This window comes from Glycine soja, chromosome 13 (assembly GCF_004193775.1).
Source record: "Glycine soja cultivar W05 chromosome 13, ASM419377v2, whole genome shotgun sequence".
Taxonomy (NCBI): Eukaryota; Viridiplantae; Streptophyta; class Magnoliopsida; order Fabales; family Fabaceae; genus Glycine; species Glycine soja.
Window position 1 is genome coordinate 22,375,501 of NC_041014.1, and position 24,619 is coordinate 22,400,119.

Genomic DNA, 24,619 nt, shown 5'->3' on the forward strand with positions numbered 1-24,619 from the left:
AAACATCAAAAGAAAAATAAATAAAGTGTGCCATTAACTCCCGCACACATGTAAGACTCAAATATATATATATATATATATATATATATATATATATATATATATATATATATATATATATATATATATATATATATTATCAGCAAATAAATTAGTAGTTATTTGTTATTTGAGAACACTGAGAGGTTTGAGACTGAAACCAAAACCAGCTACACCACATGCCAGCTATACCATGCGAATCCAATTGAAGGAGGATGAGTAAATAGAATATACAGGGATGTGCAAGCTAACTTTTTATCTTTCTATTAAATCGTAAAAAATGTTTAAAAAACAAGTAAATTAATCTCAACATTTCATTTGATTCAGAATTAAAACCAAAAAAATACAACGAAGATGAGAAATTTACGAGATACTTCAATTGAATTTAACAATGAATACTTTTTTTTTTTCATTTATTCACAATAAATATATGCTTTTTTATCTTATATGACAAAAATAAAATCACATAAAAAATATTTGAGTTACGTGACAAAATTTTTTTATATATATTATTTGATGAATAATGGATAATATAAATAGAATAATATTAATTTTTGTAAAATTAATATTATTTTATTTGTATGAAAACCCTCTTCCTATGCATTAAATTCTGTTGGTTAATTAATGGTTACACAAAAAGATCATAAAAATACAATAAATATTACATCGTAAAAAAATAATAACAAATATAAGTATTTAACATGGTTTGATACTTCTTGTTTACATACACTGAATCATCTCAAAAACTCACTGTTACAAAAATGATTACAAGATTGTAACTCACCCCAAATAATGTATGATTCTATAAATCCAACTACCTTATTCAATGGTTACAAGAAATGATAACACTCTCACACAAAGACATTTTTTTTTCAACAAAGTGATTTTGTTTCAAAATCTCTCTTCTCACATACTATCTATTCATGTGTTATTTTTCTTCACTAATTCTCTTATCTATTTATAGTAAAAATTGTCACAAATTATAATAAATAAACTTTTTTGAAAGTTGAAACAAAAATAACTTTCAATACATCTATTCAAATCATCTTTATCTAATAAATTGTAATCTTTCACTTTGCATTTAAACCACCTAAAACTTAATGATAAAAATTCAATTTTTAATATACATGCAACTTATTTTTTGACTTGAAACTCTATAAATTCAACACCAATTATAAAATTTCAGAAATGAAAACTTTAAGAATAGAAATAAAAAATAACATCATAATTACTACAGATTGGTTGAGGAAGATTCTTTAAAAAAAAAATCGATTTGATTTTCTCTCTTAGTCTTATCATGCGTTATCGATTCTCAGCTAAAATTGAGAGTGTAAGAGTAACTTAATATAAATGTGTTGAATACTCTTATAATGTGTAGCATAAGTCTCCTCTCTTCTTCTTTTTTTTTTTTTTAAAAAAAAAGGAAGAATATCCCATTTAATATAATTCTATTGGATTATTGAAAAAAGTCATTTTTACTTCATGACATTAAGTTTGATAAACACACTTTTAGTTAGTAGCCAGCCTCATGCCGGCATGGACTTAGGGGATTTGGCTCTGAACTACTTGACAGTTGCGGGATGCTGACCAATAAATCTGGACAAACAGTGTTGTGCTTTTGCAAAATATATGTAAAAGAGCGGAAGAGTGGTAGTGTTGAAAAAGATAATGGTTGCTTTTGCAAAATCTGTGGGTGTTGTTTGAACAGACCTTATGATTATCGTCAATTCATCAAATAATAATAACTAGTAAGGATAATGATTCATCATATTTCAACTCCTAATCATATAACTTAAACATAGCTCTCGGCATGTGTATGCTTTACATTCCTTAAGTTTTAAAATAACTTGAAGTTAATCTTGATATCTAACTTTCTGTTGGCTAGCTGGAACCATTGTGTGTCAAAAAGGCTATATATAATATATTCAAGCAACTCCCACCAAATCATAATGTACACCATAGCATATTGTCTATGCATCATTTATTTTTTAATTTGTACAGCTGTTTAAAAATATTAGAATCTTACAATAATTACGATCATCGTGATCTCTAGCTTTATGTTTGGAATCAATTTGTATCAGAAAGGCTTAAATTTATTCCACAACACAAAGTAAACATATCATTGTTGCCCACAGTCCCGTAAGCTTTTTCTATGGATGACATGTTAAATATGATCTTAATCTAGTTACTAACTTTTTTTTGTAAGCCAACAAATAATTATATTACTAAACACAGCACCAGAGGTACTGCTACAAACAAAAAGAGAGGAGTTATAAAGAGAATTCCAAACAATCATTCTCTACAATGATAGCCTAGTTACTAACTTTGATAGCTTAAAAGTGGATTAGCAATGAATGAATTGTTCCATAAATTCAATTCTTGGTCGAAACATGACATTCTAGGAGTAATTTATACACTTGTACCCAGGATGATTTGTGCTTTTGTTACATTCATCAAGTGGCACAAGCACTGATTCTCATTAATTTTACTCGGATCTAGACTCACCATTGAGTACTGATGTATTTCTTGCCCAAAGTAGTCCTACTTATAACGCTAGGAACGAGGTGATATATAAATGCAGGCCTTTCTTCCTTACGAATGTACACAGGCAAGATTCGATTAAGCTTCAGTTGGGGCCACTCAGCTAACTGCTTATAAAGAAAAGTATACAACAGAAGTTAACTTGAAATAAAAAGAAGAAACAAAACATCTGCTATTAATTTCATATTAATTAATTGTCTTGCGGGACGAACAATTAAACTTTTTTTTTACAAGATATCACAGATATATTTAATTTATAGGAAATAATTCTGTTTGAGGGAGAAAAATTGCAATGGACCATAAAACTTTCTCTTGAAATATATAATGCAATTAATCATATATTTAAGATTTAAACTCAAGACAAATTAATAAACTACAATAAATTCGTACTAATTAATCCCTGAGCTCCATGAATGAACAATTAAACTTTGGATTCATTAGATGCTAAGTTCATTATAAAAAATAAGTCGATATAGTTGATCTTGTATCTTGTGTACAAATATGTACAAAGCATTTAAGTAATGTACATAAAAGTTTAGTGCCTTAATTCATAACTCATAATATGGAAATTCCATCACTGATTGTGTGATATTTGTGAACATTTTAACCGAATAATATACTAACAAAACAAGTCAATCGTAGCTACGTAAGATCTTCACCAAGGGCACAAAAGCTGCTAAAGTGTGTAGCTGCTATAGCAAAAGGTTTGCCTGACTGCAAATTGGAGTTGCATGCACATGGGACAAAATCAAACCATTATGCTCTGGAGTAGGTTTTGGCATCCATCCATCTTAGGTGCTCCTCCCTTCCCACTTTTCGTGCTGTGATGTATGGTGATCATTTCGCACTGAATATTCATTCAAAGTTAGACCATTTCTAAACCACAAGCAGGTGATCTCTTACCCTCCTCATCAGTCATCAGCCAATCAAAGAAAACTGCAGAAGAAAGAGGAGGAGCCAAAAAAGATATTTTAATTAAAATGTTTGTTCATTTCTTTGACTAGTTGAGCATATCACTCATCTGTTGCCCAATATATACTCCAAGGTATTTGGGTACTAAAAACTAAATTAATCCGTATAGTTTACTTAATTTTACATAAATAAATAAAAATCGAATTCGACATAATCTACCATTCTTTTTGCACTCAATCTAACTAATTGCAAAGATTAAATAACAAGAGGAATTCATCTTACTAGAAAATAATGAGTTCATCAGCAAACAAACAATAATCTCCATGTGTTAAAGGGATTTAGTTAAATTGGTCAAGTAAAATATGTAAGTTATTGTAAATTTTTTGATATTTTATTGGATTTTAATTGATAAAAAATAATCTAATATTAGTCTTCCATGCCAAAACTTCGTCACATACTAAGTTTACCACGACCAGAATAAAGTTCCCTAAAGTGAACCCATCAATAACCCAATAAGCAAAGCAAAGCTCAACCTCATTCTTCACGAAACCAAGCAGAGTGCAAAGTAAATAAAAAGTTAATTAATTTTAGGGGTATTTTCCAGGAACTTGTTGTGTTCTTGCCTGGAAACAACGATGTTTTCCCCTGTAATAAGCGGTTTACAAAACCTACAACTATATCCTGCAAGTGGTTTATGAAAAGTTGAAAACTACTACTATTAATTAGCCAACCTCTTTCCCCTTATGAGATCATTTTCTACTTCCCTCCTTTCTTCTATGCACGCTGCTATAACTAGAAACCTAACCTTGTTTTCCGGCGTGGGATTTGTGCAGAGTTTATAATAAGTGATGAACCGGGACAAGAGTATAGATAGAACAATGAAGCCGCAAAGGCGTGATCCCAAAAGACCAAGAAGCAATGTTGGTGGTGGCGGCAGCGGTACGGGGGACCACCATAGTCCGGTGTTAGGTCTATGTCGCTTTCTTATCGTGGTAATCGTGTCATTGGACTCGGCGGATCAAGTTCCATGCACTTTCAAACATTGAGAGGAAAAGGCTCAATTAGGGTTAAATTTCATCAAGTCAATTGGGGGGTTTCTATTTGGTGATCTGGGAGGTAAAAAGGGTACATATGATGGTGTATTGATCGACCTTGATCCACTGGTAAAATAGTAGTATACCTAGATCTGATAATTTAAGTTTGTATTTTGTTTACTATTATTACCTGTTAATTTCAGCAGGTTTCAATGTGAATTCAGTTCAACTAAGTGTTGTTTAAAGTATTAACAATGTCTCGAGGGGAAAAGAAGGGACTCAACATGCATATATATCTGTTCGTGAAAAAAATGAATAAAGAGGAATCATATTCAGAGTTCCAACCTTTACAAATTTACCTTCGGACTCAATTAGCTAGTTAAGCTGTCCTCTCAATAAAAATATGGAGCAGTATGTATTTTATGTAATATCTTAATCTAATTCAGAATTCAATTATTTGGTCCCCATCATCATTTGATAGGGACGTGGATATATAAGGACGCAATTAGATAGCGAAAATATATGATACATGAGATGCTAAATACCCTATTTGTTAGACAAATCAACATAGAACCCACGCAAATAAAAGGAGAGAGGAAAATCAAAAACCCTATTGATGCATCTTAGAGGGGGTGAATTCAATCTACTACAATATGCTTCACTAATTTTTCATTTTCTTTTATCTTCTCCCTCCTTTTTTTTTTATATATAGAATTTGTTGTAAGTCTCTCTTTAAACAAAAATGATTTTTTCTTCAAAATAAATATAGAAAAATGTATTTTCTCAACTTTTAGAAAATTAAAAAATGTTTTTAATGAATTAAAGTAAGTTTTATTTATTCACTTTAAAAATAAACCCACTTTAGAGTATTCTTATAATTCCCCTTTGAAAATAATCTCTAACCAAATGAGTTAATAGGTCAATTATGTTATAAAATAATTAATGTCGTTATATATAATTTTTAATATATATTTAATACACATGTAAATTTACATAATAAAATTTATCTAATAAATAATTTATTTACATATATAAATTTTTGTGAAACTTATGATTTTTATTTAAAATTTATATATGAAAAAAAATATTATTAAATCAAAATTAATTGTAATAAGGTCAAAAAATACATTAGTATATTTATGTTAATAATGTATTTTTTTTACATATATAAATTTTTATTAAACCTATAATTTTATTTACAGTTTATATATGTAAAAAAATTAATTATTAGATAAAAATTAATTGTCACAAAATTTATTATGTAAATTTACACGTGTATTAAATATATAATAAAAATTTTAGTATTATATATAGTAACATTAATTATTTTATAATATAATTGGTCTATTAGTTTAATTGATTAAAATGTTGTGCTAAAAGTCACATGTTTAATTTTTGCTTGAGCCATTAGTTTTAAATTAATTTATAAAACATATTTTTGAAGAAAAAAAATCCTATAACAATTGGTGTGTCAGTTTTATAAAAGGATAAAACTCAAATTTCATACGTTATAGGTGTATCATTAATTTGTATGGTGCACAAAGAAAAACTTGCAAGATAACTACTGATGACCATGCAAACAAGCAAGCTAGCTAGGCCATACCGTTAAAATGCTTTTCCGCTTTAGAAATATTCCGTTTTTACTGTGATTGTGTCGTTACCCGGGGGTTTAAATTTGTAATCATTATAATTTCATTGAAAAATATTAAATGTTAATAGGAAAAGTTGAATTCACAATTTTTTTTTCTTTCTTAATCATTCAACAAATCAGGAGTTTGTAACCATGCTTTTCACTTTAATTGCATTATAACAGATGGCTCAAGACGCGGTCAAGTTTGAAATTTATCAAAATATTTTGTAATGTAAAATCAATTCATGCTAATAAAAAGGCTATAAAAAAAAACTATCACTAATTGTAAAATTACACCGCAATTTTGATTAAGTAGGATTCAAAGTGGATTAATATATATATATATATATATATATATATATATATATATATATATATATATATATATATATATATATATATATATATATATATATATATGCAAACTTATCCTTTCTAAATTAAGATTGAGATAAAACATGTTAAACATTTAATTGTAACCAAACCATTATTATGCTAAATATTTTTTATTCTATGTACTTTTATCTCATTTTCTAACATGAAAATATTTATCAAATACTAAACTAGTGGACTTATAAAACACTTAAAAAGTATATTTCATAAATGAAAAAAATAACCAAATTATAAATATTCAAAACAAATCAAATTCAAGCTTTATGTTTTTTTTTTCATCCTAGCAAGCAAGCTTAAGGGTGTCTCTTTGAAAATAAATGAGTAACATTAACACACACACATATAACTTAGGTTTTTTACGTCTGTTTAACTCTACTTGTTTACATCACCATGAAAACCTATAAAAAGATACTGTAAAAAATAATGCAATTTTAATTATGAAGATTTGAAAGGTTTACGGATACTTTTTTTGATTCATAAAGTTTCATTTAAATAGGAAAAAAAATACTTCACTCCTCTTATAATCCACTCTTCTCTTAACTCGATTTTTTGTATTTATTTTTCTTTATTTAAATGTTTACATAATAGGAGAAAAATGTGTAATTTAAATTAAATATGAAAAAAGTAGAGTCTCAAATAAATTGCTCCTAAGTAGGGTGCTAGCAAAGTAGGTAACGAAATTCTAGCATGAAAGTTTTTTTTTTTTTGAAAGAGTGACACCTGTTATGGCTTTTTAGACTTGAAAATGGAAGCATGTTATTGTGGAAGAGCCAATCTAGTCTCTCACTGTGGGAAAAACATCTTAGTCATAAGATGTATTTTTTTTCTTGAGATAAGTGTGGATGTACTATAAAAATGATCTTTAAAAAAAAAAAAAGACCTATCTTTCTTGTTGCTTTGCTTATGGATTCTGAGATCCCTTTCCCCATTTCTCCATTATTGTATCCATCTGATTTATGTCATCAATTTGGATAAGCCACAATTTCCATGGTGTCCATGGAGAGCTTCTTGACACCAACCAGTGCACCCATGGAAAGGTGGGCAGCAATGAGTGCTTCTTGTAAACGAGGTTGAATCTGCATAACAGGAAATGAGAATTTTTTTTTATTTTAAAAAAAGATAATCCAGTGTAAGCAACAATAGTATGCTACCTTGAATTTGGCCCAACGTTTGGTTTTGGACCTTTGGCAGATGCGTAAGATAGCAAAGTAGTTTATTGTACCAATAACAAATAAAAAAAATGTTAAACGTCGCCTGAGAGATTCGAACTCTCGCGGGGAAACCCCATGTACTTAGCAGGCACACGCCTTAACCACTCGGCCAAAGCGACTTATATTAGACCTTCTGTAAATTTACGTATTTATACCCCTATATGTGGAACAGAACTACCATCTTGTTTAATTTCTGTACCGTGGCTTAAATTTTCAGATGAAAAATAAACCAAACCAAATCTTGCATATACCTTAGATTTGATTTTATTATCCGATAAATTATTGTATGATTTTTTCTTCTTCTCACCAAACATCTCCATAGAAGACCCGTTCAATGCAATTAAGCACTTTTAATGGAGATTTGAAGTGTGATTTATTAACAGTTTACGTGATCTAGTTTCTTCTGCTATATCTAGTTCCCATGAATAAAAATTGATTTCGATTTTTAAAATAAAAATTTATCTAACATAACATTATAACATTTAGAATCACACTCAGCTAGCTTATTTAATTGTGTTAAGTATATGGCAGAAAACTAAATTAATGGTCTTGTTTAATTATGGGTAATTACAATAAAACGCACATACATTATTAAATGATAGAACGTTCCCAAAAAATACTATTAAATGTCAGAAATTTCTCCTTTAGTTTTAATCTTTATAATATACTCCACAAAATATGATACATCGTAAATTTTGTCATATATATCAGTATCAAAGTCTTTATAAAATATTTGAGAATAATTTTTGCACATTTAGTTTTCAGGTTTTCAATCAATATGGATGAAGAAGAAAGGCCATGCTGTTTTTAATATCATTGCTAAAAATCTTATATAGGTTAAAAAATAATTTAAAAAATGCTATTTATTTAATTTAAATTGCATGTAATTATGTACACGACGTACATTTTGCCAGGTAAAAATGTTATTATAGTCTATTTGATTTGACTGTCCTTGAATGAAAAGTTAAATATATTTTTTCATAAAATATTAGCAAATATAAAAAGTCATTATAATATTTGCAAGTTGTAACAATTAAATACAAATAAAAAGATTTTATTATCGAACCATAATAAGCAAGTTATCACCAATCTCTCTTTTTATGTAAATGGGCCATGCATCAGCAGCATCACTTGGTTTGTTCATATAAACCCGTGACTATGTGTCAGACGAAAAGATCCCCATGAATTTTGTAATTTTTGTACAAGGGGACAAAACATTGAATGGGGAGATTACAATGCAGTAAGGTATCTAATGCTATAGAATTCATTTTAAAATTGTTTTTATATCCATATATTAAGACATGTAAATACAAATGCATTTGTGTGTGATCGAAGAGGAGCTTATGTAAAAACCAAGATACAATATTTTTCTTGTCTTATATTCGCATGGTGATGCTATGAGAAAGTTGTCGCGATTGCTCTATTTATAATAGAGTTGTATTGATAAAGTGAAAGACTGTACAGTTGCTAATTGTAATTAAGGATGACAAGAGAAAGTAACTTGGAATGCATGTGAAACCACAAACAAAAGCAGCCAACAGCAACTACGCATGCAGACACGGAAACCTTCTGATTTGTACGTCTAGCCCTGGCTCCCTCGATTAAGCACTGTCCATATATATAATAAGAGCCTGTTATTATGTTCCATTCACAATCACAGCTTTTGGGAGGCGCACTCATAAGAAGGGAATCAAAGGATAGTCTCCCACCTTTTGTTATAGCTACAAACATTAATTAGGTAGTTGTCCTAATCTTGACAATTAAATATTAAGCTGCTGGGTTTTAAACGGGAATATCATGAGTTACTCAATGAAATTATGAAAAGACTCACGATTTCAGTCGATATGCTAGCTAACATATACACAAAGTTATGTTTTAATGATGCTTCTACTCGCAGAATGTAGACATGCAAATATGGGATATCTCTGTATTCTTTCGTCTGTATGAGAGAGGGATTTCATTTATTTCACGCAATAGTTTGCTGTATCAAACATGTGTTCACCACAAATGAATTTTAATTAATTAGTAGATCAAGGTGATTCAAAATCACTTAACATACTCCTATATTATTATTATTGGCGGATTAGGCAAATTTAACCCATTTTATCATTTGTTGGTGTCAGTTTGTTTATATGTGATGTGTTAATGATTCATTGTGGTAGATCTCCTAGTATTTCATCCTTCTCAAAAATATCATCCTTAATCGATATGTAGATATTTTTTTAAATATTTTATTGATTAAGGTAATGTTCATGGGCATGAAAAAGAGAATGAGAAAACACTAATTTTTTTTATATATTTTAAGACCATTGGTAATAAAAGTATAGTTATTTATATTTTGGTTTGTTTACCACTAATATCTGAATATCAGTTCAAATAAAGAAGCATTATTATGTTTAACAAAATTTTCCTCTAAATAATATCAGTCCTTATTTGTTCTTTACATTTTGTCCTATATACAATTTAGCGCCTACTCTTTTCATTTTTTTTAATTATATAGCATAATTTTTATATGATTTTAATATTTATGTAAATAGAGTCTTCAAAGATTTCTCCCACTTACTTCAATTATAATTGTGGAGAATGATTTCAAAGAGCTTCATTCACTCTCGTTCATTAGAAAGTCAAAAGAAAACCTCAATTAATCCTTTTCTTTGTGCATATAAACTCAATTTAGGGCCTGCAAAACTACTTTTGGTTTCTGGGAGAACTTCTTGGAGGCGTTGGGCAAGATTTTGCAGTAAAAGTTGCGCCGAACACTCTCCGTCGCATTGGGTTTTTTTTTTTTTAGTGGTAGGGTGTTGCTTGTATTGGTAGCGTGTTGGGTGCCCTGACAAAAAATAGGGTGTATTCACTTTAGATATCTTCATGAGAGTTGTAAATAGATTTGTCATTAAAATTTTGACATTAGTCTCATCAACTTCAAGTCTTATCTCATCTATATATATATATATATATATATATATATATATATATATATATAGATATATATATATATATGATCCACGTTGAACCTGATCTTAATTAATCGTTTTATTAGAATTGTAGATCCTTTCTTGAATTCTTCATAGACACTAAAATTAATGACTTGATCTTTTATGTCGATCACTCTCAAATCTTCTTCCTTCTTGTTTATTTTTTCTCCTTTAAAATTAAGTATAATTATGTTTTTTTTTTTCATTAACAATCTCGAAATATGAATAAAATAAAAATGTATACAATTGAATTATAACTTCTTGAAAATCTTTCTCACCTCACTTTTCCAGAAGTTAAAGTATACAACTTAATTTTGAACTTATAAAAAAATTGATTTATTTTATATCCTTATCATTTCTTTTTCTTATGAATACCTGTGGGAAAAAAAATATTCAAACTGCATCCAGCTCTAGTACACTGTTCAGCACATGAGTGGGATGTCCATTGTCTAACAAGGAAGCTTGTCATTGGAGAAAATTAATAAAGCATGCACGCATATATCATTGATCATTCTTGTCGTTGTGCTACTTTTTGTTGTGCTTCGTTCTTGTAATTGTTTCTTTATTATATTGTTGATTTTATTACGAAGTCCGTGAGTGGATAGGAAAACAAGAATATATATATATATATATATATATATATATATATATATATATATATATATATATATATATATATATATATATATATGTGTGTGTGTGTGTGTGTGTGTGTGTGTGTGTGTGGAACGTCAAATTATATGCGTGGAATGGAACGTCAAATTATATTTCAAGACAAGAAAAAAAGGCGTTTTATTCATCCTCTACACATCTAATGATTCTTTGATTTCTTTTCAACACCATAATGTTGCATAACATCTGAAATATAACGTAATACCAGTAGTACTCTATCATGCATGGGCAACAAACACAAATGAGGTTTAATTAGCTAAAGATAAATAGTTGAATGCAGCATATTGTTATTAGCAGCCTTGCTGTAAAGTGTCAATGGTGCTTATGGTCGAATCAAGAGAACATTTGATGGATAAGTGAACATAACGAGCATAGATTTAATTTCCACTAAAACACCCTCTTGCATGAAAAAGAATGGTGATCGAAGATATGGGTGGACCCTCCTCCGCGACGCGTTTCCAGCTGTTTAATCCATGTCTTCATGTGTTTGTTCTTAATTTGATGAAGACAAAAGTATCTCCCCGAAATCTATCCTTCACAAACTCAACTGATATGATCCAAATTTGGTAAATGCACATTACTCTTAATTAAGTGCTTGGTATAGCTACTAATTAAGATTAGTGCGCATGTGATGTTGATATTCGACGTTTAATTCTCCTATCTTTTCCCATGGCTGTATTAATTTAAGGTAAGTCTGAAAATAGACTTCTAGAAAATATAAGTAAATTTTTAATAAATATTTTCTAACTTATTTTTTCTTTAGAATAAAACATAAAAATGATAGACTAATATAAATTCAATGTTGTAAAAAATTATAAACTAATATAAAATTAATTTAAAAACAATTTTTAAAATTAAAAAGTGAGAAGAAAATCAAACATGCTCAGATACTCTTATAATCTTATTCTCCATTTTTTTTATCTTTAAACTCTTTAATCCAAATATGTTTTCACTCTAGGTGGAAAATGAACAAATATCTCCACTCAAGTTGGCAACTGAGCATATTAAACTGAAGCTAAAATGAATGGTGAAAAAATATTTCTCTCCCTATGCTAGTATGCTTTTAATCTTCAGTAACATGACGCTCTGATTGGTTTTATTCAAGAGAGAACTAGAAAGATAGATAGATAAAAATAAAAGAAAGATAATTAGAAAAGATAAATACAATGAAAACAAAATAGAACGTTTCGGTTGTTTAAATTAAGAGAAAAAGGATTTAAAAATAAAGTAGAAAGAAAATATTAAAATTGTAAAGTTATTTGGTTTGAATGAAATGGAATGAGAGAATTGAAAAACTTGTAAAAAATACTATTATACTCTAAGCATATTTGTGTCAGTTGACTAAATTTAATCGATTAAATTTAATGCATAATCCATTAAATTGATGCTTTTAATCGATTATATAATACAAATAATCAATTATACAATAATTCGACACAATTCCAATAATCAATTATTCAAAAGTGACAAAGTGTGTGTTTGGATAGATATTTTTAAAATTAATTTTAAATAAAATTAATTTTGAAGTGATATAGTTTGGGTTTGAATGTTTTATTATAAAATCAAATTGAAAGTAAAATTTATACTCAAAATTCATAATTTTGGATCTAATGCATAAATTACTTAAAATTATTTTAACTCATAATTAATTTTAAATTTTTTCTAAAGGTGAAACTAAATTTATCTAAAATTAATTTCAGACTGAAAATCAATTTTTCAAAGTGAAACTGGAGTTGAATTCAATTCCCATAGTTGATTGTTTAAAAGTATTATAGGGTTCAATTTAGACACAACAGGGGTATAAAAGTGAAAACACTGTGCTGACACTTTAGTCGCATGTAGCGGCATCACACAAGGGAGAAAAATTTTAATTGTGACCCAAATTAATTCTATCGTAACTCATTTCCACCAAAATCTCCACACCTAATTTTGTCTTCCTTCTCTTCTCAAAATCTCTGCTATTACGAAACATAATGTACTAAGATATTTTGCCCCTAGCCATACCAGCTAGCTTATAAGAGATTTAGATAGCAACTTTGATTTCTCAAATGCATTGATTCAAATCTCCATATTGGTTATTGGTAAAAGCTTAATTGTCTTACTCCCTAAAAAATCGTTTGAGAAGACTTTTGTCTTCCCCTCACGATTTTAAGACATGTAACTCACCAATAGTGTAAGGGTAAGAAATTTTTATTAGTTATTAATGTTCATGGACAAAAAAGAAATCTTCTTTTTGTTTGTTTTGAATATAATTATTTTTAGAATTGAACTCATTTCCTTTTCAAATAATTAAAATCAAGCAAAATATAAAAAATAAATAATCCTTTAATCTGTAATTTTATTAAAATTTATATCAGTTGGTTTTGAAAGAAAAATTATCAATTTTTTATTTATTTTTTCGTTAACATTAATGATTATCATTTTTGAAGTTAAAAACTAAAGTTTGTAGTCAGTAAAAGGAAATTTAGATAAATTTGTTAACATATACTAATTAGAAAATAAAATAAATAAGGGAGGTAAAATGAAACAAATTTCTTTTACAAGTTAATTTAATTTTTAAAAAGTTAAAAAAAAAAAATCGAGCCTTGTAATGTCACATGAAATACCTGAAAATTATAGAAACAATTTTGAAGTTAAGAATCAAATATAAAACTCAATTAAAAGTTTTCATTGAGTTGAAAGCTAATATAAAAGAAGGTGTTACAATGGTGGACACTTGAAAAAAAAAGAGTTTGATGATGTTTGGAGAAGGAGGGGAAGATGCAAAGGCGTTGTTGTGAAAACTGAAAAGCCCGGGGGAGAAAAAGTAAGTGAGGAAGGTGAAACAGCACCCCAAAATTGTTGTGTTTTTATAAAGTTGTTTATTGATTCCCTGAGATTGCATTGTAATTGGGCGATTAAGCCATGGATTCATCAATTTCCCTTTTCTTTCTCCTCCTCCAACTCACAATGCTATCTGCGACCAAGAAGACTTATATAGTGCACATGAAACAACGCCACGATTCCTCCGTGCACCCCACGCAGCGTGACTGGTACGCTGCCACTCTAGATTCTTCTCCAGACTCTCTCCTTTATGCCTACACCGCCTCTTACAACGGCTTCGCTGCCATACTCGACCCTCAAGAAGCCCACGTGCTGCGAGCTTCCGATTCCGTCCTGGGCGTCTACGAGGACACGCGCTACACGCTTCACACCACTCGCACCCCCGAGTTCCTGGGCCTCCAGGCCCATTCCGCCTTCTGGCAAGACCTCCACCAGGCCTCACTTGACGTCGTCATAGGTGTCCTCGACACTGGCGTCTGGCCCGAATCGCAAAGCTTCGACGATTCCCAAATGCCTCAAATCCCCACTCGCTGGCGCGGTAACTGCGAGTCCGCACCTGACTTCGACCCTTCTCTCTGTAACAACAAACTCATCGGCGCTCGAAGCTTCTCCAAGGGCTACCGCATGGCCTCTGCTAACGCTAGAAAAAACAGAGAACCTGCTTCGCCGCGTGACCTCGACGGCCACGGCACCCACACCGCCTCCACCGCCGCTGGCTCCGCCGTTTCCAACGCCACGCTCCTCGGCTACGCCACCGGCACGGCCCGCGGGATGGCGCCGCAGGCGCGCGTGGCGGCCTACAAAGTCTGCTGGACCGGCGGCTGCTTCGCCTCCGACATTCTCGCCGGAATGGATCAGGCTATCCAGGACGGCGTCGACGTCCTTTCGCTCTCCCTCGGTGGCTCCTCCTCCTCCGTCCCTTACTACTTCGACAACATCGCCATCGGAGCCTTCGCGGCGCTGGAGAGAGGCATCTTCGTCGCGTGCTCGGCGGGGAACACCGGACCTCGCAGCGGTTCTGTCGCGAATGTCGCTCCGTGGATCATGACTGTCGGCGCCGGCACGCTGGACCGTGATTTTCCGGCGTACGCTACTCTCGGAAACGGAAAACGCTTTGCCGGAGTTTCGCTTTACAGTGGAGAGGGGATGGGAGACGAACCGGTCGGTTTGGTTTATTTCAGCGACCGGTCGAACTCGTCAGGCAGCATTTGCATGCCGGGTTCGCTCGACCCGGACAGCGTGCGCGGGAAGGTGGTGGTTTGTGACAGGGGACTCAACTCGCGCGTGGAGAAGGGTGCAGTGGTGCGCGACGCCGGCGGGGTTGGGATGATACTCGCAAACACGGCGGCGAGTGGCGAGGGACTGGTGGCGGACAGTCACTTGGTGGCCGCCGTGGCGGTGGGGGAATCCGCGGGGGATGAGATCAGAGAGTACGCGTCTTTGGATCCTAATCCAACCGCTGTTCTCAGCTTCGGTGGGACCGTGTTAAACGTGAGGCCCTCGCCAGTGGTGGCAGCATTCAGCTCTCGCGGGCCCAATGGAGTCACGGCCCAAATACTAAAACCCGATGTTATTGGGCCTGGAGTGAACATCTTAGCGGGATGGTCTGGTGCCGTTGGCCCATCTGGGTCCCAAGACACTCGCAAAACTGGCTTTAACATCATGTCTGGAACTTCCATGTCTTGTCCCCACATAAGTGGTTTGGCTGCGTTGTTGAAAGCTGCGCATCCAGATTGGAGTCCAAGTGCTATCAAATCTGCACTAATGACAACGGCTTATACCTATGACAACACAGAGTCTCCACTTCGTGATGCAACGGGCGAAGAATCCCTCTCCACACCATGGGCCTATGGGGCCGGTCATGTCAACCCACAAAAGGCCCTATCTCCTGGGCTTCTTTATGATGCCTCCACCCAAGACTACATTTACTTTTTGTGCTCCTTGAACTACACCCTCGACCATCTTAGACTCCTTGTGAAGCATCCTGATGCCAATTGTTCTAAAAAATTTGCTGACCCTGGCGACCTCAACTATCCATCCTTCTCGGTTGTTTTCGGAAGCAACAAGGTTGTTCGATACACGCGCACGTTGACCAACGTGGGGGAACCGGGATCCGCGTACAACGTGGCGGTGAGCGCGCCATCCACCGTGGACATAACGGTGAATCCAAATAAGCTTGAGTTTGGAGAAGTAGGGGAAAGGCAAACGTACACGGTGACATTTGTATCGAATAGGAGTGTTAATGATTCCGCTACGTCTGGTTTTGGTAGCATTATGTGGAGCAATGAACAACACCTAGTTAGGAGCCCGGTTGCATTTACATGGACCTATTTTTGAGGTAATGCTAGAGTGAAATGAAAAAGAAAAGCTGCATGACTTTAGTCTTTAGTCACATTGCCGTTGCCATCAGTCGAGATTGTAAAAGCAACATTGACAGTCGTTAACAGTGTGTGTATCACGTGGCAGAATGCTATATATCAAGAATGCTTACGACTATTATTAATTTCAATGTTTCAGAATCCTCAATCAGTGTGTGAATATTCACCATCTAAATTTGCGTGTTTCTCTAGATCGTGTGCATGGTGCACACAAAAATTTCAAACTGAACCAAACGTGGACTAACAAAGGCAGAGGCAGATGCAAGTAATGGCTATGTTTTGAGTTTTTCACTGATCCCGGGATCAGGTGGCCAATTTCATAAAAATGGAAACCCATAACGGACAACTTTGCGCTACTGAGCACCCCATGTGCAATTGATGGATTTTATTTTATTTTTCTCTTCTCATCCTGTGTTGGTACAGGCGTGCAGTTAAAGGTAGTGGCATGTTCTACCGCTGTACATACTACACACGGTCATTTCAAAGTTAACACTTCCTCTGAATTACTAATTACTAGTTATTTCGAAGGGTCTTATATTCCAAACGATCTTGGCCATGAATGGCTACTAATCGGTGTACCAAATGAAAAGACATTTCCTGTGTCCTGTGTCCTGTGTCAGTCATACAGAAAAAGGTAGTTCACAGCAATCACTTATTTTCCTGCCGTGCCATTTGATTATTTCGTCGATCATCAATTTTCTGGTAGGACCACAGGGTTTGAAACTTGGAGGAAAAAAAATCAATAAGACAAAAAAGAAAACACTTTTTCTTCTGTTTTCGGAGATAAAACGCTTTATCCTTATCGTGTTTTCAGGAAGCTGACAGGGGTTTTGCAACATGTAAAAAGAACCCAACTGGCTTTAGCAATCAAGCTCCATTAAAACGCCAAAGGTTAATAATAATATATAACACTTTTTTATACTACTCTTCTGCATTAACAAAATGGAACAAACATTGATTAAACTGATCAAAGCATGCAATCGTAATCAATAGCTATTTTCTACTATTGCGTCTTTCATTTCACTTGCAACATTGGAGATTAACAACAGCAAAGGATCCAACTTATCTGACCCACAGTTATAATACTACATTTGCTTCAAGTATCCATATAGTGCACAATCTAACTTACAACATTTATAACCCTTTATATTTCCAAAATTTATACTCTAGCTATTATGAATGCAATTTTGATAACAAAAGCTTCAGATTTTTTCTTCTTCTTTTTTTTTTTTTGCTTTTCCCTTTGGAAGGAGTATACTAGCAACAAAAACAACAAGGTCTCCAACATGACTTTGTACAACAGCAACATGGGCTTACCTTTGGACAGCTTGGGCAAGAGCAAGTGCAGGTGCATTTGCAACTGCAGCAAGAGGGGCAAGATGGACAAGTTGGGCACCCAAAATTGCAACTACGTGGGAAAGTACAACAATTTCCAAAACCGCAACCCTCTTTACAGCAATTTGATTTGGGGCAAGAGCAACAACAGCTCCACTTTGGTAAGGAGCAGCATTTGATGGATGGAAGACAGCTGCAACTGCAACTGCATGGTTTGCAGTCACAACAGCAGCGTGGCAATTTTAGTTGTAAAGATAACCCTTCACAGCAGCAACAGCAGCAACAGATCCAAGAGAGGTTAAAACAGGGCATGCCACTGCATATAAAAAAGTTACTGAGTGTTATTCATGAATCTTGATAGTTATTAAATAAGGCCTATTATGAAATGAGGTGCTGCTTTCAATAAATGAAATTTAACCAGCTTATCAATCATTGTCTAATGGGAACTCCGGTTTATCTCAGATATACACACACCACTGTTAACTGAATGCATCATTCAGCAACACTCCAACGTGCTTGTTTGATGCACACAAAAAAATGACAAGATAACATGACATAATCTTTAAAATTAGGCATAGTTCAAAAGTGCTGTTCCTTAAAGCTAAACCATAGTCTTCACAGAAAGGGAAAGGGTCCCTCTCATTAGTCATTAGTCGTTTTCTTTTTACAAGAAGATACTCAAGTGAAAAAGGGGCAAGAGTGGAAAAGAAATTATTTGCTGGAGACTGATGCTTAATCTCTTTCTTGTCATACTTTTCAACAAATAACTGCATGTGTGTGAAAACAGACTACATAGTATTACATCAGATAGATATCAGGAAACGTAAATTCGTATTTACTATTTAATCAATAAAGCAGCTAGTTATTTGTGAGTGATATCATAATTATATTTGTGCAAAACTTGTTTAATCTATTTGCATTGAAACCAAAATTCATACATATACAGTTGGCATAAACAGATAAAGTAACGGGATAAACAAGTGGTACCAGAGCCACTTCCAGAAGCCACATGATCGACGGTTCTTCTTGGTTCTGCTTGAAAGAGAAGAAGGCATAAGAATCATGATCTCTTTTTAAACACTAACAAATGATGAATGATGACAACAGTTCTTACGAAGGTAACAGAGGATCTGCGTTTGCCATCACATAATCAGCAATCCTGCAATATTGTGCCATTCAATCAGCAAAGTACATTTGGCTAGCAATAATTGAAACATCCAAAGGAATTTCTCTAGTTTCATTTCTTAGTTTCACAATCTAAATGACATATAAAAACATACTCTTTGCAGCATCTTGAAGCTGCTTGAAGGCCTTCAACAGATTTTAATTCTTCCTGCTAGATGCAAAATTGTCAGTAAACTTGATTTTAACACCAAAAGATGCCAGAAAGAAACTGCACAAACTTGTTCAAAATTGGCAAGTTTGACTGCATAATCATGGTGCCATCATGTTACTGGTTGCTACTTTTCTAACAACACATCTAATTTACTTACTGAGAGGGGAGGGGAACAAATAATTACACAGAAATGTTTTGTATATGTGAGTAAAAAAAAAAAAATAACACCCATGGCATCCTTCATTATTCACAGACAAGAGATTCTGCAAATAAAAATAACATTTTTAGCAGTGCGTGTAGCTACCAACCACCTTACATTAACCACAGTAACTGAGCAAATTATTGATCAAACCGTTAGGAAGCCTCCAAAGGCAGAAGATCACTGGAAGAGGCCATGAATTAGTTGAAAGTTTGAAACACTTCTTTCCAAATTCAAAAAGAAAAAAAAAAGTCGCAGTCATAGATAACCTAACTAACTACTCAGGAACCCTGGCAGAGATAATCTCATTAATTACTCTGTTTCATTCCGAAAGCTAAGTAGCGATCACGAAAATGCCACTCCACTTCGTCATCTCGGATCATTACAAAAGGCATGTTACTGTCACATTCCCTCAATTTCGAAACCTCAACATTCTCAAAAACCCGAGAGTTGAAGAAGTTCCAGAACGGTGTAAAAGAGGGAGTTGAAATTGAAAAAGAAGCAAAAAAAAAAAACCCACCTCGAGAAAAGTGATTTCCCTCTCGAGCATGTGAACCCTGGCGGTTTCACGGCGCTTGCCATACAAATCTGGGTACTCCGGCGGGGACTTGGGGGAGGGTGGAGGCAGAGAAGGGACGGAAGAAGAACGAACGGTGGTGGTGGTGGTGGTGGTGGTGGGAGAAGTGGCCATTGAAGAGAGAGAGAGAGAGAGAGGAAGGTGAAATAGACAGAACAAGAAATGGCAGAGGTAGCAGGCAGTAATAGCAGAAGTCCTTGTTGATGCACTAAGGAAGGGGGCACAAGTATCAGTAATGGTAAGTGACAAAGAAGAAGCGGCAAATGAGGTTAGGTGTGAATACCATACGAAAAGACTGTGGCAGGGGCAGTAAATAGGCCCTCTGACAAGGGATAATTAAGAAACACCCAGAAACCCCTCAAAGAAATTATTAAATTTAAATTAAAAATCCAAACTTGAATTGAATTGAATGGAAGGGTTGTTTGAGCATGAGCGTTATAAAGGGTTGAATTGAAGAAGAAAAGGAAAAGTAACTGAAAAGAGTGATAATGAGGGTAGAAAGAGAGTCATTATTGTGGACTGGACGGACAGGGCAAGAGTGGAAGGGGGAAAGAATACATCCAATATTCAATAATAATAAAACCAAGTACTAGTAAAATGAGGGAGGGAGAAGAATCTGAGGCTGAGGATGAAGGTATTTTTTTGATTCTGAGAGTAGCACATCTTTTGTGCATGGTGTAAGGTAATAATAATTGAAAAGGGTATTTAATTATAAATAGTAAAGACGGCTGAGGGAAAGCCTGCGACTGCAAGTTGCAGTACGAACCCATTTAGCAAAGTTGGGGAGGTTTCGATTGAGATTTTGAGGTTTTGTTTAGGTAAATAGGCAATGTAGGAGTAATGTAATGCCTCGTGAGGGAGTGAAATGGGGTTTTTTTTTTCTTCTCTTTTATTATTATGTGCTTTGATTTGAAAAACTTTGTTTTTTATTTAATTTGTTTGTGCTGGTGGTGCAGGCAGCGAGCACTGAGTAGTGTGGCCTGGTGTTGCAGAGAGCAAGCGAAAAGCACGATGGGAATACCTCAGACCGCACGTGACCGCTGCGTAGGAAAGAGAAATCGTTGTGTTTTAGGCGCCACTCATCGGCCACACGACGAATTTGCCCTGATTTTGAGAACACAAAATATACTATAAAGCAAGCGCCAACCATCAACTCCTTCCCAACAACATATACACAATACTGTAATAATTTTAAATTTTTACTATTTCCCTAAGAGTGTGTATTTGACATGTTTTTTAAGATAGAAATCATTAACTTAAAACTCTGTTTGGTCTGATTATACTCATTCAGTAGTAGTTTGTAGTATGGCTTTAATTTTTATAAAATATATCAAGTAATTAGAAAGCATATATGATTTTTTAAAATAACTAGTCTTAAGGTTGTATAACATTAGTTACTAAACCCCCTGTATACACAAATGTCTAAGTTTATGTGCATCTTTGGGCCTGTACATTCACTTTCTAATGAAGTTATCATCTTCCTACATTTTTTTTTATTATGTTGCTATTGATATGGAGTATTTATTGGCTTTGAGCCTTTGATAATAGATGATATTCATCACAAATTTAGCTAATTATTTTTAATGAAGTCTCTTCTTTAGTCATATTTTTTTCATCTACAAGACTCAAATTTAAGACTTTGTTTAATGAAATTGAGTCTAGTACCATTTGTACCAATGACTTGTTGGTACCTAGTATGTATTTGATATATTCTCTTGTGTTTTTTAATTTTAATATAAATTGAATGGTTTAACAAGTTATAAAATAATATCATAGACCAATTTTAAATATATGTTGAGTTTAATAGTCATGTACTGATATTATAAAATAATTTTTTGTCATATAATCATAAATCATTGTTGATATAATTTTTAAATTAATTATCATAAAAATCAACAAATTTATCATAAATGATAGATTGTGATTAGATAATAATGCAATTTTTTTTTACATAATAAGTGCATAAAGTATTTTTTCGTATAAGTTTATTTTAAAAATTTAAATATGTACCTAACATCCATCTAATGTATCACCTTACTAGTCTTTCTCTGTCAGATATTGGCCCTTCTCTTCTTTCTTTTTTTGTAAAAATGGGTAGCATAATTTAAAAATGGTTAAAGTGGTAATAATATATATATATATATCAAAATAGAGTAAGTTGCATTTCAGAAAATCAACTTTTGTTTTGTGAAATAGTGCATGGTTCATCGTAAAATAGTTATTTGTCTAGTTTAGTGAGTTAGCTTGTTGAATTATTGTGTTTAATCATACTCTCATGCTATAACCGATGATTAAAACTTAAAAGAGTTGTATACAATTAAGATCAATTACTTTAAAAAGTCAATTATATTCCTACACAAAAAGATCGTAGGTCGTTGTTTACACATGCCTATTAGACCTAGTAGACAAATATGGATTTATAGTCCTATGTGGTTTTACACAATAATATAAATTGGACCAATCATTAACATCCTGATGACTCACATCAGAATACGAGGGATCCAAAAGTTGTAAAACTCTACAGTTAAGGATGAATTAAAGAAATTAATTGTATTACCTATACCAACAAGATACATCTATACTTTTCAGTAGTACATCACTTAAGAATTTCACAATTAGTCGTACTTGACAAATGAGTAGGTATGGCATGGGTGGGTGACCTTCTGAGAAGTTTTTTTGAAAGTGTGTAAGTAAAAACAAAGCACGTTGAAAAGTTTTGTGTTGGTTTGTGGGAACAGTCATTGGTCTTGAAAGTAATCAGAGTTGATTGTCGAGATCTCAAAAGGACTACTTAAGGAGGATTCTAACTGGTTGAGGGTTCTAACCAATAAGGATGTTGAGTGAAGTATCATCGTGTGAAGTGTGGCAGTGTGTGAGTCGCCGAGAAATAAAAAATTAGAAATGTTATAAATGATATTATAGCAAACCTCTTTTCTAGTACGATTAGGTTTGAGGACGAATTAGGCGGAAGCTGATGTGCATGTAACACCTTGATGAATCACATCAGAATACGAGGGATCCAAAGACTTTACAGGTATGCGGCTGTGCAGTTGAGGATGTCTTAAAGAAATTAATTGTACTACATATACCAACAAGATGCATATACTTTTTAATAGCTCATTACTTAAGAATTCCACTATTAAGCGTGCTTGAATGGAAGTAGTTATGAGATAAATGACATTTTGGGAAGTGTCTCAAAAAGCATGTAAGTGAGGACAGTCATTGATTCTAAAAAGTCTTATATTGGTTTGTAAGGATAATCATTGGTCTTGAAAGCAACCAGAGTTAATTGTCGAGATCTCAAAATAGATTACCTATAGAGGGTTCTAACCGGTGAAAGGTTCTGATCAACTTGGATGTTAAGTGAAGTGAAATCATGTAAAGTGTCGTAATGTGTGAGTTATAGAAAATTCCCATTGGAACACTATGATTGCCATAGGGATAGGGTAGGGCTTTGGCCACCTCAGTAAAAAAAAAATCAATTTCAAATGAAAAATAAAACAAATGTTAGTAAATTGATGTGTTATTATCTCCAATTAATTTTTTTTATAAGATGATTTTTCTTTATAAGTAATCTCTTTTACTTGACTTGCTATGAGGCCTATACGAAATTAAGAAGCTTTGATAATGAGTATTGATCTCACATGTCGTAGCTAAAATGAGCTTATTTATCAGCATTGCACCTTAAGATCAGTATTCCTGCACGGAAGGGTTTGTGACTTTCACAACATAAACCATTACATCAATAATGAAGAGTTTTCACAGACCCTCAAATGTTAGATCTAATTATTTCACCACTAAATTCCATTGTGAGTGTCCCTTTTAAAAACATAAATTTTAGTCCTTGCAAAGCAATGAATGGTCTTCCTAATTATAAAATAGAAGTGGAATTAGGGGAGTTATCCTTACTCGTATTAAGTACAAAAAAAAAATAGTAGGTAAAACAAAAAAAGTGACTTAACGATGTTGCACCTCTAATTCATTTATAAGTATTGTCATTCCTTTTTAATTTAATTTATTTTAAAACTAAAAAGCTATTGAACCAACACTTTGAAAATGACAAAATTCCAACATTTTTTCCTCCTAAAACCAGTATTTCACTCTCAATAGAAACAAACATCAAGTAAATGGAAGACTTATAACCCCTAACTTAACAAGTTGTTATTTTTTTAGGCAACAAGTTATTAAAATTAATTATAAGACCTATTCACCTTTTTTCTATTATATAAAGTAATGATCGTCATGTGAAATTAAAATTAAATTAAACTAGTATTCGTAACAACAACAATAATAATATAACGCAAGTCTAAACCAGACACTCTTATTAACATATAGTGCAATTACCTAAAACTAGGTAAGTTTTTTTCTCTCAATTAATGTATTGCTCAATCAAAGATAACCCACGCGTCATTGTAATAATAACCTTTATAAGTAACTTAAATTCATTTCATTTTAAAAAACAACACAATCCATTTCATAATAAAACAAAATTTAATATTGTGTTTATTTGAATTACTTTTTATTGCTGCACAAACTATAATATTCGCATAAAATATTCAATATC

General features: G+C 33.0%; 2 protein-coding genes and 1 non-coding gene across 4 annotated transcripts; 1 reads left to right on the forward strand and 2 right to left on the reverse strand.

The window, feature by feature from the left end:
* Positions 1-7,797: 7,797 nt before the first annotated feature.
* On the reverse strand, positions 7,798-7,879 carry TRNAS-GCU. The gene has a single exon. It is a non-coding gene; the product is annotated as a tRNA-Ser (tRNA).
* A 6,198-nt stretch (positions 7,880-14,077) lies between these two features.
* LOC114381858 (subtilisin-like protease SBT1.8) lies at positions 14,078-16,783 on the forward strand. The gene has a single exon (XM_028341082.1). The coding sequence runs from the start codon at positions 14,312-14,314 to the stop codon at positions 16,565-16,567; it is 2,256 nt and encodes a 751-aa protein (XP_028196883.1). The 5' UTR covers positions 14,078-14,311; the 3' UTR covers positions 16,568-16,783.
* A 759-nt stretch (positions 16,784-17,542) lies between these two features.
* On the reverse strand, positions 17,543-20,920 carry LOC114381860 (guanine nucleotide-binding protein subunit gamma 3-like). Of its 2 annotated transcripts, none has more exons than XM_028341083.1 (5): positions 19,999-20,920; positions 19,224-19,279; positions 19,058-19,102; positions 18,931-18,975; positions 17,543-18,259 (listed from the first exon to the last, which is right to left on the reverse strand). In XM_028341083.1, exons 1-5 carry the CDS (start codon positions 20,167-20,169, stop codon positions 17,866-17,868), a joined length of 711 nt encoding a protein of 236 aa, XP_028196884.1. In that variant the 5' UTR covers positions 20,170-20,920; the 3' UTR covers positions 17,543-17,865. The 2 variants fall into 2 exon arrangements, with proteins under 2 accessions (XP_028196884.1, XP_028196885.1); XM_028341084.1 differs by having other exon boundaries at positions 19,224-19,276; positions 19,999-20,916.
* Between the last annotated feature and the right edge of the window lie 3,699 nt (positions 20,921-24,619).

Excerpts from the sequence above, each read along its gene's own strand:
- LOC114381858 (XM_028341082.1), top strand. The coding sequence starts at position 14,312 with ATGGATTCATCAATTTCCCTTTTCTTTCTCCTCCTCCAACTCACAATG.
- LOC114381860 (XM_028341083.1), bottom strand. The coding sequence starts at position 20,169 with ATGGCCACTTCTCCCACCACCACCACCACCACCACCACCGTTCGTTCT. Across the intron at positions 19,280-19,998 it reads GGGAAATCACTTTTCTCGAG|CAGGAAGAATTAAAATCTGT; the intron begins GTGGGTTTTTTT and ends TTTTGCATCTAG. Across the intron at positions 19,103-19,223 it reads GCTTCAAGATGCTGCAAAGA|GATTGCTGATTATGTGATGG; the intron begins GTATGTTTTTAT and ends ACAATATTGCAG.